This window comes from Sporothrix brasiliensis (assembly GCF_000820605.1).
Source record: "Sporothrix brasiliensis 5110 chromosome Unknown Cont19, whole genome shotgun sequence".
Lineage (NCBI taxonomy): Eukaryota > Fungi > Ascomycota > Sordariomycetes > Ophiostomatales > Ophiostomataceae > Sporothrix > Sporothrix brasiliensis.
The window spans coordinates 3,517,852-3,532,788 of NW_024467138.1; the positions used below are offsets into that span (position 1 = coordinate 3,517,852).

Here is a 14,937-nt window from a genome sequence, read left to right on the forward strand (position 1 = left end):
CTACATTTCCAATCTGCCGGGCCAATGTCGTGATGAGGCTCATTTTGACTATCAGATTAGGTGCGGCTTTGCGGGGAGATATTCGTTACGAGAACATATCCCCCCACGCAGGGCCAGTCACAATTTACGTGTCCCGGACCATAAATGACGTATAAAATAGGCTCAGATGCTCATAGGATGTGCAGCCTAGAGGTAGACTGAGGAAGGGAAACAAGAAACAGCCTAGTTTGACCGAGGGGCGAAAGCACATGGCCTGGCAGGATATGCACTGGGAGAATGCTTCCTGGGCCGGTGCGAGGGTCTCTGTTGCCCTGCTTTTTTCACACGTCGCGTGAATCAAGACCAAAAAATCGGTCTTATTATTCGATGTAGTGAAGCAGGCGTATTATTGGCCCTTTGAGTTGGTTTTGCTGCGTTTTTCTGATTATCGTCCATCGTTGGTCGTTGGTTGCAAGGAGTTGATCAACATATGACGTCACAGGGACTCCCCGGGCAGCCTTACGCGGGCCGTTTTCCGAGCGGCGCCCGCCATATTGGCGCCCGCCCAATTTGCTTCCAGGGTCTTTTCAGGGTCCCCTGAATACGAAGCCAATCGTACGCCGGCCGCAGTTGTTGACTGTCTTTGTTTGATTCGAATCAACGTTCTCGGATTTGTGGTCCTCGTTCCAGCAAGTTTCTGGTCTCTTTATCGTATCCCATTTTCAAAAGGACTATTTATTTCTCCTTTTACGTCCGATTTGTACGATAGTCGGTGTGCAAAGTAGAACTTGGGAATCTTCGAGTCCGTTTCATAGTCTTAAAACGTAATGGCCATCGTAGGTCTCGCCATGTTTGAATCATTCAACCTCAACTTTTGTATTTGCCGACGTCATTTTCTCAATTCCCATTTCTCATTTTCTTGTTTTTGTTCCATTCCCGCCTTCAAGCGTATCTCTCCGCCATCGGAGAAAGATCAAGTCACCTGCCAGTTGACCACATTCGCCACAGCCGATTTCATGGGCACACTCAACCCCGTGGGGGCACGTCGTTGTCTTGATTTCAGGGCTCGGATAAAGGACGTTATTGCCGTCGTTGCATCATTCAATGTTCTCCATCCTCCTACTCCTCCTCATGAGACACATAACCCAGCAGCTTCGTGCTTGTAAAGCGTCCGCCAAAGACGGGCTGCAGGTGATCAAACAGTGCCAACGTGTCTTCCTCGCGCACACCGGTGATGGTGTCGGGATCATAGGGCAGCATGCGGGACAGCACATCTTTGGCTTCAAAGGCCAGCTTCCGAGCCGCGTCCCGAAGCTTGGCCGTCTGTTCGTTCTCGCCATCGGCTTGGATGCGCTCGGTCATGATCAGCGACAGATGGTACTTGGTGCGCGCCACGGCGGCGTCGGGCCAAAAGTTCTTGCCGCCACGGCTGGCCGCCTTGCTCAGTGCTGACTGCATCAGAATCTCGGCATCCTCGAGGCGGCCAAGGTAGTGGCACAGGGCGGCGACCGCGTATTGACTTTGGAGCGTAAAGTAGCTGGCGCGACCCTGGAAGCCGAGACGCGCCTTGAGAATGTCCTGGTGCATGTCGAGCGCCTGCTGCAGATTACCTGACTGCAGCATGATGCAGGCGAGATCGAAACGGTACCGCAGCGCCATGGCCATGTCGCTGACACTCTCGATAATGCGCACAGCTTTATGACTCAGCGCCAGCGCCTCGTCAAACTGCCGCCGGTACATCTTGCAATAGGCCAGGTGGTGGTGCAGCTTGGCAATGGCAAAGGCGGTCCCACCGTCTTCGGCCTTGCCAATTTCTGTGTAGATGGTCAAGCACTCTTCGTAGATGGGCTCGGCCTTCCGGAAGTCGTTGAACTGAAGCAGCGTGTTGGCATAGTCGGCTCGCGCGTTGTTCAGCACGAGTTTGTCCTCATTGGTGACGCTCTCCGGTAGTCGTTGTGTGAGCATACTCTGACGGTATTCGAGAATTTTGGCGGACCGTTCCTTGATCTCTTTCCGGTGGCTGATGCCAAAGTACTGGAGGAGCAGGTTGATGGTGATGTTAATCTCGGAGCGAAGGTTTTCGTTGCTTTGTGGAAGCTGGTCTAAGACCCGCTCGGCCGAGCGAAGCAGTCTCAGTGCGTCCCCATGGATGTACCGCTGCCATAGCAGGACACCGCCATCTTTGAACAGCTCCGCCAGTCCTAGGAACGGCTTCACATTGACAATTGACAGCGGATCGGTATAGGCCCTCTGCAAGCTAAGCACATGCGGAAGGTACTCCTTGAACGCGTTCCATTTGGCCTGCTCCGGCGTGTCAAGCGACGGCCGAGGCAGACGGTTCCGGATCAGCCCGTAGGCAATGCCGAAAATAATGTCTCGCTCGTCTCGATTTGCATTCATGTCCTGCAACAGCTTCGACTGTAGCAGACGGTGAACGGTGTAGATCTCGCGGCCGCCCTGTTCTCTCTCCGAGACAATGCTCTGACTTTTAAGCTTGCTGATGATAACACGAAGACTGTGGAATAAGGTTGTTAAAGACGGCTTTCTTGCACAACATATGGGAGGCTACGTCATGTACGTACCGGCTCTTTTTGAGGTAGGTCGGTCCCGGCTGGTCTGGGTTGTTCCACTCTAATACCTCGCGCTGGATGCCGTTGCTGTCAAGGAAGGCCATAATCTTGAGCAGTTTCATTTCGTCAGAACTCAGATCCCGGAGCGCAACGTAGAGTACACTCTCTCGGCCAGCGGTGCTCGGCTCCTGTCGCTCTCCTTGAGTGGTGTTGGCGCTCATCCACGCGTTCGGCCGCCACTCGTTCCAATACTCCCAAAACTCCGAGAGTGTACACCCAGACTTCTTGATGTACCCTGAGACGTAGACAATCAGAAGCGGCAGCCCAATTAGCCCTGCAATCTCACCCGCCACTTTATACTCAGGATCGCGCAGTGACATCTCTTCGGGGCGCAGCTCTTCTGGGAGCCCAAAGATGAGAAGTTTCCGACCTTCCTCGACGTTCAGCTCCTCAAGCATGACGCGGTAGTAGTTAACAGGCCGCGATGGCGCCGTTAGGCTCTCGTGCCGTGTCGTGATTAGGACGGACCCTTGCGTGGCTGATGTCTTGTTGGGCATGTATGCGTCAATGTCTTCCCAGCGGTCCACGTTGTCGAGAACCATGAGCCACCGCCTGTCCTTGATTTGCTCGATAAACTCGCGGCCAAGCCGGACCAGCGTATCTTGATCAGTGCCGTCTGGGGCCAGCTGCAGTTGCTGGGCGATTTGCGAGAAGGTGTCGCTCGATCCGACGGGCGTCTCCGCCTGCACCCAAAAGATGTAGTGATAGCTCTGCTCAAAGCGCCAGCTGTACTCGACGGCGAGAGCTGTCTTTCCCATGCCGCCTTCGCCGCTCACGACGCATACTCTGCCAGGCTCGGACAATATCTTGTACAGATTGGCCAGCTCCTTATCACGGCCCATGAAATCTGAATTGCGTGGCGACGAAAAAGTGCGCAGCAAAGGCATCTTTTCTGTGGACGATGCCAAAGACGGTGGCTTCGCAGCCAACTGCAAGGCCTGCCGTGTCTTTTGACTAGTGGTCGTCGATGTCGTCATCCGCCTCGCCGGTGTATCGCGCTCAAAGGTTTCACCGGTGCGGCCGACCGAAGTCTGTTGCGCTGCTCCAGAGGTGTTTCCCGTTTGGAACATGCGATCGATAAGCATCTGCCGTGTGTCTCCGTGACCGCCACCGATGCGCGAGTCTGAGTCTTTGGAGCCGTCGTAGTCCGACATGTCGTCCAACAGGTCCAGCCGGCTGCTACTATCCATGAACAGATCAGGCGGCTGCTTTCCTCGCTCCAGATTCAGCTTGAACTGCTCGGTGACAAAGGTGTTGAGAACAAACTCCTTTCGGCCGCGCTCAGACATGGCATCGTCGCTTTGTGAAAAGATGTCGTCAGAATCGTCCTCCTCCGAAGCGTCTTCGTTGGCAACGGCAAGGAGCGCAAAGTACTCGAGGTGCCGTCCGATGTGGTCCTTGCAGGCAGAAGCCTCTACTTTGTCGCCGCACAGAGGACATATCTGCGTGCCCACATGTTGACCTGAGAGCGTCTGTCGCAGCATGGCCTTCATCATGACCACCTCTTTGTCGTCTTTGAGCTCCCGGCAGTGTGTCTGCACAAGATGTTCGGACGCCTCGCTCTTGGTGTCAAACTCTTTCATACAAGCAGGGCACGGCCACGTCTTTTTGATGCGGTGCGATTCCAGCTCGTGGCGGTACCACTCGTCACGCTGTGCGTAGGTCTCTTGGGCACTAAAGCACTTGTCGAAAGTGCATAAATATGGTTCCAGATCTTTGAGGAGGTGCTCGTTCCAGTCTTCCTCGGTCTTGATCTTGCCACCGGCTTCCAGATCGTAGCCGCAAAAGTTGCAGGTGAACATTTGCGTCTTTCCTTTGGGTAACTCGGTAAGCTGCAATGGCGGTCTCGGAAACAGTGCTGCTTTAGCAGGTGGTTGCCCCAACATGCCGCTGCCCGCCATCTGGATTTTTTTGGAGTTGAAAGTCGCCATGGTCGCCATGGTCGTCGCAGATTCGGCTCTAGTCAGCTTTGGTAGTATGGTGTGGTCCACATCGAATATGGATGCCGTTTCAGAGGGTGCCGCACTGCTCGCGGCAATCGACATGAGAGGTAAGAACATGGGCACTTTTGGTACTGTCTGTCGTCTCTCCGGCTTCAACGTCGGCTTCTGGAAGTTGAAAGCATCCTGTGCTACATCGTGATGGTGGGGCTTTTTGCTTCCTTTTTTGGTGATGTGGACCTTGCCATCGTGTTGGATCTGCTCTTGAACAACCGCCTGAGAGACCCGCCGTTTCCAGTTGGCACGGCCAAGGCGAGTTTTGAGAATATTTGATGCTGTGGGAAACTCAAGCTTTGCGCGCTCAATGTCTAGTTGGTCGCTCACGTCGCTAGTGTTGCTGATACTTGATGAGTATGTGTCGATGTCCTGCGGGTACGGGCGGTTGAGGCTAGGGCCGAGCATGGTCAAATTCTCAACACGCTCGCCAATGAAGTCGAAAACATCAGAGAGCGTCTCGAGTAGATCAGCGGTCTGCGCGTCGTCCAGCGATGCACCGTCGACTGTGCCCGGAATCAGCTCATCTCGGCTGGCAGTTCCATCTTCATTGTCTGGAATAACTGTGACGGGTGGTAGAGAGCGGTCAGCTTGGTCATCTGTGGCACGACTGGACCATTGTTGAAGTTTCTCATCTTCGAGCAGTTGCAGAGCTGTGCCGTAGTCAGTCGCCGGTAGTTGACTAATAGAGTAGTAGTTTTCAAGGGTACAGGCATACCTTCATCGAGCGATACCTGCAGCTCTTGGAGCGCCTCGACCACCGTGTCGTGGAGATCTTTTGACTTGCGCAGCTTGTAATCCAGAGTGTGGTCCTCGGCCCCTGTCTCATGGCCCCAGATTGTGAGGCGTGCAAATGCATCATCGAGAGCTTGGTGCTGTGTTTCTGTTTTGGGAAAAAGTTGTGCAAAGGGAATGATATTTGAGCACAGCTTGTTAAATGTTTGCGAAGCGTTCTCGTAGCGAGCAGCAACGACTGCCTTCATGACACCCGGTCTCCTCTTGCCGAGCACATCGTACATGTGTGTTTGCTTGTCCATGACACGTTGGTCTAAGAAGATAAAGGAAACTTCAATGAGGCAAATGTGCTTTCGTCAGAAAGTCCTATGCCGGTGACGTCCTCTGTGGCTATCGATGTACCGGGCGACGACGCGCAAGTCAGAGATACTGTTTAACCTCAGGACCCACGATGTTGATATGATACGCAAGAGGCAGGGTAGATTAAGTGGACCCTGTCTTGCTTGTTAGATCTGTTGTATGCACCACGCTAGCCGTGGCACATCAAGAGCTTTCGCTGCTTTCGAATCGGTCGAGAAATGCTTCGCCGTTTTGATTTCAAATGGTAGTGCGTACTTCAATCAGCTGTCTCTTTATCTTTGCCCTCTCTCGACGTTGCCCGAAGACAACCGTCATGTTCTCTAATCGACTTCGCAGTGCGGCTCTGTGTTGGCTCTCGGATGAGCCGATAGTGGCAGAGTCGGGGTAATAATCGCTGCTCGGTCGAAACAAGCGGGCACACAATTTGGCAACGAGGATGTATTGGTATGCCTTGGACGACAGAATGACTTAGGGAGACCTATTGCGAATTCAGCCTCATCGCACGCATGCCAGCGTGACCACCTGTAGCTTGGCGTGGGGATGCATTCAGGCCACGGCGGGCCAGCCAACCGATTCGCTTCTTTGTTCGGACGGTGGTGGGAGCGGGCGCTGTTCCGATCTGTAAGTGTTGCTAGCTGCATGTTAGTGGAAGCGAATGCACCACAACTAGACGGCCATTTGCGGTCTAAGTTTTGCACTGCCCTCTTTGCTGGCCATACGAGCGGGGCATGCATATTGTCCGAAAGTTGTCGTCATATGGATTTCTCTCCAGAACACAGCAATGCGTCCTGGGGTATTCCACTTGCCAATATCCGCCGACAGGTTGACAGGTAAAAAATAGACCATACATCCACCCTCTTGGAGAGAAACTGGGAACGACATCGGGAACCTTGACCGAGGGTCCTAGTGGCAGGCAGCAAAGTCACTTGGGCAGTCCTAACCCATGACCTTATCTGGACCGAGTGTTTGGCAACACGTCAGATCATTGCTCCTTGCCAACCACAATCTTATGAGACTTGCGAGCACGCCGATATAGGACACACCGTGTTCTTTGTCCATCCTGACTGAAGTGTCGGGGAAAGAAGCACCTTCTCTTCCAAGCTTCGGTGCCTTCTAGCGTTGTTCGTTCTGACATGGCGCCGGACGGCACAGCAGATCGCTCTTCACTTGCTCGCGGTTTGCTTGCTTCTCGTTGGTCAGCCTGGCCTGGCGATTTGATGTGTCGTTTTGTTTTCACAATGTTTGGTGTCATATTGGGCTGTAATTATAAGCATTCGGTTGGTGTGAAAGAAAGTAAGGCTTGGCCAAAACCCAGGTGCGGCCACCACACCAACTTTCAGGTGCCAACCAAATAGCGTCCCAGCGTCCATAACCTCCCCCCTTTCATGGTTTGGCTTGGAAATGGTTTGGCTTGGAAACGGTTCATAACGTTGACCTCACGTCTGCGTCTCTTGTCTCGGCTTCCTCTAGGAACATTCAAACTCCTTGAGCCGCCTGTTTGCCTATTCATTTTCAATTTCATATTTTGGACTGCCGTTGCCAACATCAACCGAGATTCAGCACAACATATCCAGAATTCAGTAAACACCAAATCACACTGCCCCTGATGTCGGGCATGGAGGTGATCGGCCTAGCTCTCGCCCTATGGCCCGTGGTCGGGTGTCTCAACGAGCTTTACTCGTCGGTCAAAGATGGGTCTGCCAGCCGGTGGGCCATGACCATCAAAGTTCAGGAGCGCATCTTTAAGGAGTGTGTGCTCAAACTGTTGCAGGGCGACGAGGATCTGTCAGAAAAGGACCGCATTGGCCTGATCACCGGCGACAAGAGCTTTACGAGCCTGTGGCAGGACGCCGAGTTCAGTGCGCGGCTTGAGAGCCGTCTGGACAAGGAGCTGTGCATGCTCATCAAGCACGAGGTCTTGGAAATCTCCAAGCTGGTCTCGAATTTGCAGCGGTACCTTGGCGGGATCAAGACAGAGCCGGTGGCCAAGCGGGTACTGCCGTCATTCCGGGACGTGAAGAGGGTCCTGCGCAAGGACGAGATCAAGAAGAATCTGGACTACCTGGCGTTCCATAACTCGGCGCTGCGCAAGCTGCTCAAGACCTGCTCGAGCACGGCGTACGCGGATGCCAAACCGGCGGCGAACACGGTGCAGCGGCAGAGCACATTGCAGGAAGAGCGGCAAAAACGGATCGACGCACAGTTCTTCAACGGCTTCCACGAAGTGCTCGGCAAGAGCTTCCGGTGCAACTGTCCAGCGGGCCACGAGGCGAACCTGTCGGTGACGGACACGATGGTCATGTTCCAGTCGTCCGACCTGTCGCGTGTCATGTCGAATCTGCGACTTCGCGGGCGATCGGCCACAATGGAGAGCGATATGACAGCGTATGACGACGCAGATGACGACGAGGACATGATGAGGTGAGTGTCGATGACATGCCCTGTTTTGTGACCGATTGTTGTCGTTGTCCGCCACTAACAAACAGTGAATGGATCCGGTCGACGTGGTCCCGCGCGCGGCAGGGCAGCCTGTCGACGCGGCCAGGCGACAACCCGGCACTGCTTGTCAAGTACAGCGAGAGCCGCGGGGTGCAAAACTTTACGCCCATCCCGGACCTCTGTCAGTGGATCCACGCGGTGCGCATGTCGCCGCCCAACTCGCCCAAGATGAGGACGGAAGAGTTGCAGGGCGTGCTCGGTGCCCATGATGGTAAGCGGTACACAGTGCGTGCACCGCGGCAGCACACGGCGCTCACCATTGTGTCGATGGAGGAGTGGCTCGCGACGTGCGGCACGGAGAGCAAGCGGCGGCGCGTGCGGGCAGAGCTGGCGATGAACCTGGCGGCCACGATCCTGCAGTTCTACCCGACGGCGTGGATCGAGAAGACGTGGACGTGGCAAAACTTTTCGGTGGCGCGGCATGAGTCGTCCCACAACCTGATGATCACGCAGCGGTTCTGGTCGCTGGACATGCCGCGGCGGCAGAGCCTCAAGAAGACGCCAGCCGCTGCGCCGTCCAAGTTCTGGAGCACCTTCCAAGACCTGGACCCGATGCTCGTGCGGCTGGGGTTTGGGCTGATCGAGCTGGCGCTGGGCAAGCGGCTGGCAGACATCCGAATGGACAAGGACACATCGGCCGAGGGTGGCGGAAGCGGTGGAGACAGCGGTAGCAGCGACGCAGATCTGGCCGACTACTACACGGCGGTGGATGTTCTCAACAGCAACGAGATCGAGGACGAGATCGGCGTGACGTACCAGCGCGTGGTCGAGGCGTGCCTGCGATGCCGCGTGATCAGCGACGTGGGCATCAAGCTGCTCAAGTCGAATTCGAGCAAATTCGAATCGGACTTGGAGCGGTTTGTGGTCGAGCCACTGCGACGGCACCACTCGTCGATCTGGGGCACAGCACAGGTGACGACGTATTAGTGGCAGTAGTGGCTGGCAGCGCCAGGATGGGACTCACGATGTATGATGGCGTTATTGGGTTGTGGCTGTAAGGCGTTTCACGTTTATGTAAATCTGAGCAAGCAATGTTTTTTGTTTTGCTCTTTTGAGGCTTCGTCCAATTTGGTCACGCGATTATGATTTTACTTCCAGATTAGGCAATGACGATGTAGAATATCTAACTTGGAAGGAGCGTGGTGGGAAGGAAGTGGCGTGTCTATTTGGGAAAGAGCATCTGACAATGTCTGCATAAGATGGTTTCTTTCTTTCTTTTATTTTTCGAAGCTATTATAAGTATGATGTTATTGTAAGTATCATTTTTTTTTAAAAAAAAATTGTACTGTTCGTAGGAGAAGGGTACAATTTATTTTCAATACCATATGTATTATTTACAGTTTTATGGTGACTGAAAACTATTTTACTTGAAAATATTATCTCGTACCCCATTTTTTATTGTGAAAAAGACAAGCACGGTTTTCTCCAAAAAAAAAAAAAAAAAAAAAAAAAAAGAAAAACATACAAACGTAGAGATTGAAAATCATGTCGTATTCCACAGCGTCTCATCGAGCAGATCTGTAACCGCTAACCATCTATAGAATGATCGCCAACATTGGCTGTATCACGCAACAGTCAACCTCGTCGCTAAATGCTTGCAGCTTCATACATAGACTGATGGTATCTACGTCGTCCAGCTTGCTCCCTTGAACCCGATGGCTGGCTCCTGCTCGCGCCCGGCAGCGGTGGCCGGCCATTCTGGTACATCAGGTTGACAAAATGCCCCATGACGTTTCTGGCTTGATTAAGCACCAGAACATCTAGGATAGTCATTCCCGTGTAAAATGACCATCATTTGTCGTAATTTTGAATTCAAGAACGTAGATGAGGATAGCTTTCATGAGGAAAATTTGAACCAACCGCGGCCATTCCGCAGAGGTAGAACGGACTCAAACTGATCGACAGGACCGGCGCTTTACTTGTATTGTCCTCTCTCCCGATCCATGTCCGCTATCATCGTACAAGCCCCATGGGATGGCTTGATATTCAACGGCGTAGTCACCACTAGCCTCTGTTGACGTACACGTGCCCGATTTGCAACAATTGCTATGCTTTTTAGAGCCTCTGACAGGTGGCTCTCATCTGTCCTTGTCCGGTCTTGGCACGCAGCCGTGACACAATGTTGGGAAAGACGTCTCACCGTCGCATCGAAGCCTTGACGGCTCTGCGGTATTCTACCAAAGCAGGATAACGACTCGCCAAAGCTTCTTCCTCGGGCGTCAGAATGGAGTCGTCCGCATTGGATGGCGGAGGGCCAAAGTAGGCTTCTTCTTCATCGTAGTATTCAAACGCCTCTTTCTTTTTCCGCTCCACAAATTCTCGTCTCTCGTCGGTATCAAACTCCTCAAGCCACCCGTCAACGGTTTCTTCGTACTGTGCATACTCCTCGTCGCCACGCGGAAAGCGCAAGCAGCCAGCTTCCGAGTAGCTGAGGTGGGACCAAAAAGTATCGTAGACATATTCGGCGTGGGACAGGCCGCGCAGTACGAGAGCGTCGCAGCGCTTCTCCTGTTGGGACCAATCCAGCTGCGTATCCATCTTGTCCAATATGGCATTCAACTTGCGCATCTCTTGCATGTGGTCCGGATAGGTGAGGCAGAGAAAGCGAAAGTCGTGGTTGATGATCCAAAGCGGAGGAACCAAGAACTGCACGGGGACCACCGAGCTCCATTCCCAATCGAGCACAGCTACGAGGTTCATATCGTCGTCCCAGAGCAGGTTCTGGATGGCAAGGTCACCGTGCATCAAGACGAATGGGCCGGTTTCCAATGCTGGATCCATCCACTTGCTTGTGAGATATTGCCGGTATGCCGCGAATGCGTAGAGGAGCAAATTCCGCCGCCCGTCCACTGCGTTTCTGCCCTTCTCCAGCAAGTTGTCGCCAAGCCAGAGCAGCGTATCGAGGTACTGACTGGCGCCAGCGAACGTCGTGCCAGGAGGCAGCCTCGCCGTCGGTGCGAGGCCTTCGCATTCTTGCAGGAGAACCTCGATATTGATAGGTCGGTGCCGCACTTGGATGGACGAGTCTCCCGGGTCGAATCCCAGAGCCCCGATTCTCGGAAATTCGAGCTTGCGCAGCTCTGTATAAATATGCGCCAGGCCACGATAAAGAGCCTCCCGTCGTTTTCCTGTCCGCCCGGGCGTCGCAACCCAATGTTGGTCGTCCGCCGCGAAGCCAAGTTGTCGAATATTTTTGCCCTCCACGTAGTCCATTATGATAAAGGCCATATGTATAGGACTGTCTTTGGTGAAAGCGTATGCATGAACTTTCGGAATGGGAATGGTCGTATGTGAAGCAACATATCTAAGCAGCAGGCGGTCAGCAGGAAAAAAAGCGTAGCCGATCAGCATCCCAGAGAAGCGCTTACTTCATGGTAGCGACCTCGACTTCAATCTTCTCGTCGATCCACGGAACGTTGCCTGGAATCGGGAACCGCACGACCCATTTGTCTTGGGCAAAGGCGACAAAAAAACAGACGTTAAAGCTCCCATTGGCAGGGGCGCGGAAGACTTGGCAGGGTTCATCGTTGTGGTATGACGAGGCTAGACTAAGCACCGCTTGCGTATCGATCGAGTCGATAAACACTTTCTGCGCCTTTTCAGACTTGTCTTTGAGGATCCGGTCTCGCATATTGGCTGTCGAAGAGATGGCGTGTTGTGCTGTTGTCACGATGAAGGTTGTCGTCACGAATAAGACTGGGGAGAGAGGGGCGAGATGCTAACCAATCTGGCTAACCAATCCGAGGCCCAAATGATTTACATGTGTACATGCCTGAGGCACTAATTTCTCAGGAATTAATGCCTCAAGGCGAAATCAGAGCAACGCGGCCTATTGCTTATGCTTTGATGCAGCCCAGAGGATCGATTTTTTTTGTTTGGTTTTCCATCCCGAGTCCGTTGTTTCTGGCATCTTTTTACACCTAAAAAAAAGAACAAAAATTTCTCCACCGCCTTTGCTTCTTATTAAACGTTAGTGCCATCTGAACTAGACCAACAAGACTGGCATATTAGCGTGCAACTAACTCAAGGCTTTAAACGCTCAGATGCGGCGTACAGGACACAGCCATAGACACGGAGGCGGTGGAGCAAGCGGGAATAGCTCTCACCGCAACGACCCGCGGCCGCCTAGTCCTGCACAAGTATTGCAGGATGCCCAAACCATGCTGCGAAAACTCCAGAGACAATCGGAAGAGCTACGAGCGCAGTACAATCATTATGGACTGGAGACCAACAGACTCCGGATTCTCATCGACCCTCTAATCGCGGAACGCGAGATGCTGTCAACTTCTGCAGCGTTTGCGCAAGCCGCTCGCCAAGGTTGGGTCGTGACGCCAATTGAGATCCGGTCCAGAAAAAAGCAAATCAACCGACATATCAAGGACTTGAAGAACTCAGCCTCTTATTATGGAAGAGCATCAGAAGCCATGGGCCGCCTAGTAGGCAGCTTCGGCGAAGAAATCATGAGACTGGAACAAGAGATAGATCATTTGAGGGCTGGTCGTGAACTCGACCCCTAATATACAGCGGGTTCACCTTGGACTAAAGAACTATGGCTTGTGGTGGAGAATGTTTGGGGGATGCCCCGCTTCTAAGAACGACTTGACGATGCACCCCGCTACCCCCGCACACAAACTACAGTGGATAAGATAACGACAAGAAAATGATTAACTAAATGTAAGCAATACTGTCACGTAATGGTATGAAATAAGCTTGATTCTCCTATCTAACGACATCGCTACGGGTGTGGCGATGTTTATCTATCTACCCCTTGTCACGTGATAACGGGAACTAGTAGCCTAAGTCAGGAACCAGTGCCTGAGGCATCAGCTGACAAATACCGTCACGCCAACCACGCTTATGCGTTAAAACGCGTCAAGTACAAAAAAAAAAAAAAAAAAAAAAAAAAAACTAACAGAACAGAAGCACGGGAGGAGGGGGGCCGAACGTGCCGCACAGCCTTCTCCTGCAGGTCGTCTATCAACACCAAGAGACCGCACGTGATACGGAGTCGTGGGCTCAATAATCCGTAAAGGCCTCCTTAGCAGCGACACGCGAATTATTGGTTTAACCAAGGGAGCGGAGACGGGATCCCCGTGTTCTCCTATCTGTGGCCGTACGTGAAAGAAACCGGTGTGAAGTGATATATAGCAGAAAGCGTAACAGTAGTTGAAAAAATCAAGAACAAAGCTTGTTTTCGTGGTTGACTGCGTGGGCATTGACAGGGATGCAGTTACGGTGCACAAATGTACGAAATAGGCAGATGCGGCGCAAGACGCTTGGTATCGGCCGTGTTTCCGGTAGCGGTGCTGCTGAAGGGAAGATACCTCGTGTGGCCTACGACGTCTTTACCCAGGCGCAATAGCCCACCGGTTAGGCGCTAGTTTACTATCTTGCAGACCCCACTCCACTGACTGAATGACGCTGGCACACCAACAGTCGGCGCACAAACGCACACAACAGACATGGCCGTCGACGCTGAAGATGTGCCACTGTTGGCCAGCGGCGCCAACAAGGGCACCGCTGTGCTGGGCAAGATGCATTTCCTGGCGCGCGAGGCCAAGTATGCGCACGAAAAGCCGTACACGCTGCGGTACACGCCGGCGCCCGAGAGCGGCCTCCCGCAGACCAACATTGCGCGCGTCGAGCACCCGGTCGTGTTCCGCGACTGGCGGGGGCGGACGGACCTGCCGTACGACGAGTGCGGGTTTGGGATGGTGACGCTGGACGACGAGCTCGACGGAAGGTTTGGCGAACGGTTCGGCTACGACGACTACGAGCACAGCGACCGCATCGAAGGCCGGCATGCGCCGCGCGTGCTCGAGGCGGTGCGGGCGGCGCTCGGCGCCCAGTCGGCCGAGCTGGTCGACTACGTCGTGCGGCGGCGGCATGCGGCGTGGCCGGTGTCGACGGGCGAGCCGTATGCATTCCAGCAGCCGGCATCGCGCGCCCACATTGACCATACGCATGCCGGCGCGGTGGCCGTGATCCGCGAAGCACGCGGCGCAGAGGCAGAGGCCGTCCTGTCGCGACGGTGGCAGCTAGTAAAGTAGGCCCCAGCCCTATCCAGCCTTCGTCCAACCCCCTTCATATCATCGTGACCTCGCTGACATCCCAGCGCGTGGCATCCGCTGCGCGGCCCGTTGGTGGACTGGCCGCTGGCCGTGTGCGATGCGCGCACAGTGGACTTTGCACGCGACACCATGGCGGGCGACGTGGTGGACCGGCACCAGGTGTTTGAGAACACGCAGGTGCACTTTGACGCGCGGCAGGCGTGGTACTACTTGCAGCACCAGATGCCGGACGAGGTCGTCTTTTTCAAGAATGCCGACAGCCGCGAGCCCCAAGGGGCGTCGCCGGGCGTACCACATGCAGCGTTTGATAACCCGTTGACGACAGACGAGGACGTTCGGCGCGAGAGCATTGAGATGCGCATCCTTGTGGTGTGGTAGGGGGGAGGGGGGAAGTAGGATATCATGCGAGATAGCGAGGCACTGCCGACGCTGATCATGTATGCAGTGCGATGCCGTATGATGTATGATGCTTGACGAAAATAGAACAATAATCATCACTTGGTACATGCTACGGCGCGGTGGCCGCATCGTACGGTACACAGTAACGTGAATCAGTCTGACCACAATCACATCATGAGCGGGTGAGCAGGGAGCACGATAAATCCGCGGTATTTCACTACCCGCCCGTCCCATCATTACTTCCTGTCTGCCTTTCATTTTCGTCTATAG

General features: G+C 53.9%; 5 protein-coding genes across 5 annotated transcripts; 2 read left to right on the forward strand and 3 right to left on the reverse strand.

Annotated features, from left to right (window-relative positions):
* Nucleotides 1–1,098: 1,098 nt before the first annotated feature.
* Nucleotides 1,099–5,640, reverse strand: SPBR_00044 (nb-arc domain containing protein; the record flags this gene model as incomplete). The annotated part of the gene is made up of 4 exons (XM_040758365.1): nucleotides 1,099–2,494; nucleotides 2,562–2,844; nucleotides 2,896–5,256; nucleotides 5,322–5,640. The coding sequence occupies 4 exons, from the start codon at nucleotides 5,638–5,640 to the stop codon at nucleotides 1,099–1,101; spliced, it is 4,359 nt and encodes a 1,452-aa protein (XP_040618775.1).
* A 1,664-nt stretch (nucleotides 5,641–7,304) lies between these two features.
* SPBR_00413 (uncharacterized protein) lies at nucleotides 7,305–9,124 on the forward strand (the record flags this gene model as incomplete). The annotated part of the gene is made up of 2 exons (XM_040758732.1): nucleotides 7,305–8,119; nucleotides 8,185–9,124. The coding sequence occupies 2 exons, from the start codon at nucleotides 7,305–7,307 to the stop codon at nucleotides 9,122–9,124; spliced, it is 1,755 nt and encodes a 584-aa protein (XP_040618776.1).
* A 1,209-nt stretch (nucleotides 9,125–10,333) lies between these two features.
* Nucleotides 10,334–11,410, reverse strand: SPBR_00792 (uncharacterized protein; the record flags this gene model as incomplete). The annotated part of the gene is made up of 1 exon (XM_040759111.1): nucleotides 10,334–11,410. The coding sequence occupies one exon, from the start codon at nucleotides 11,408–11,410 to the stop codon at nucleotides 10,334–10,336; it is 1,077 nt and encodes a 358-aa protein (XP_040618777.1).
* A 151-nt stretch (nucleotides 11,411–11,561) lies between these two features.
* SPBR_01156 (uncharacterized protein) lies at nucleotides 11,562–11,828 on the reverse strand (the record flags this gene model as incomplete). Its single annotated transcript, XM_040759473.1, has 1 exon — nucleotides 11,562–11,828. One exon carries the CDS (start codon nucleotides 11,826–11,828, stop codon nucleotides 11,562–11,564), a length of 267 nt encoding a protein of 88 aa, XP_040618778.1.
* Nucleotides 11,829–13,659: 1,831 nt separating this feature from the next.
* Nucleotides 13,660–14,646, forward strand: SPBR_00855 (methyltransferase; the record flags this gene model as incomplete). The annotated part of the gene is made up of 2 exons (XM_040759174.1): nucleotides 13,660–14,243; nucleotides 14,313–14,646. The coding sequence occupies 2 exons, from the start codon at nucleotides 13,660–13,662 to the stop codon at nucleotides 14,644–14,646; spliced, it is 918 nt and encodes a 305-aa protein (XP_040618779.1).
* Between the last annotated feature and the right edge of the window lie 291 nt (nucleotides 14,647–14,937).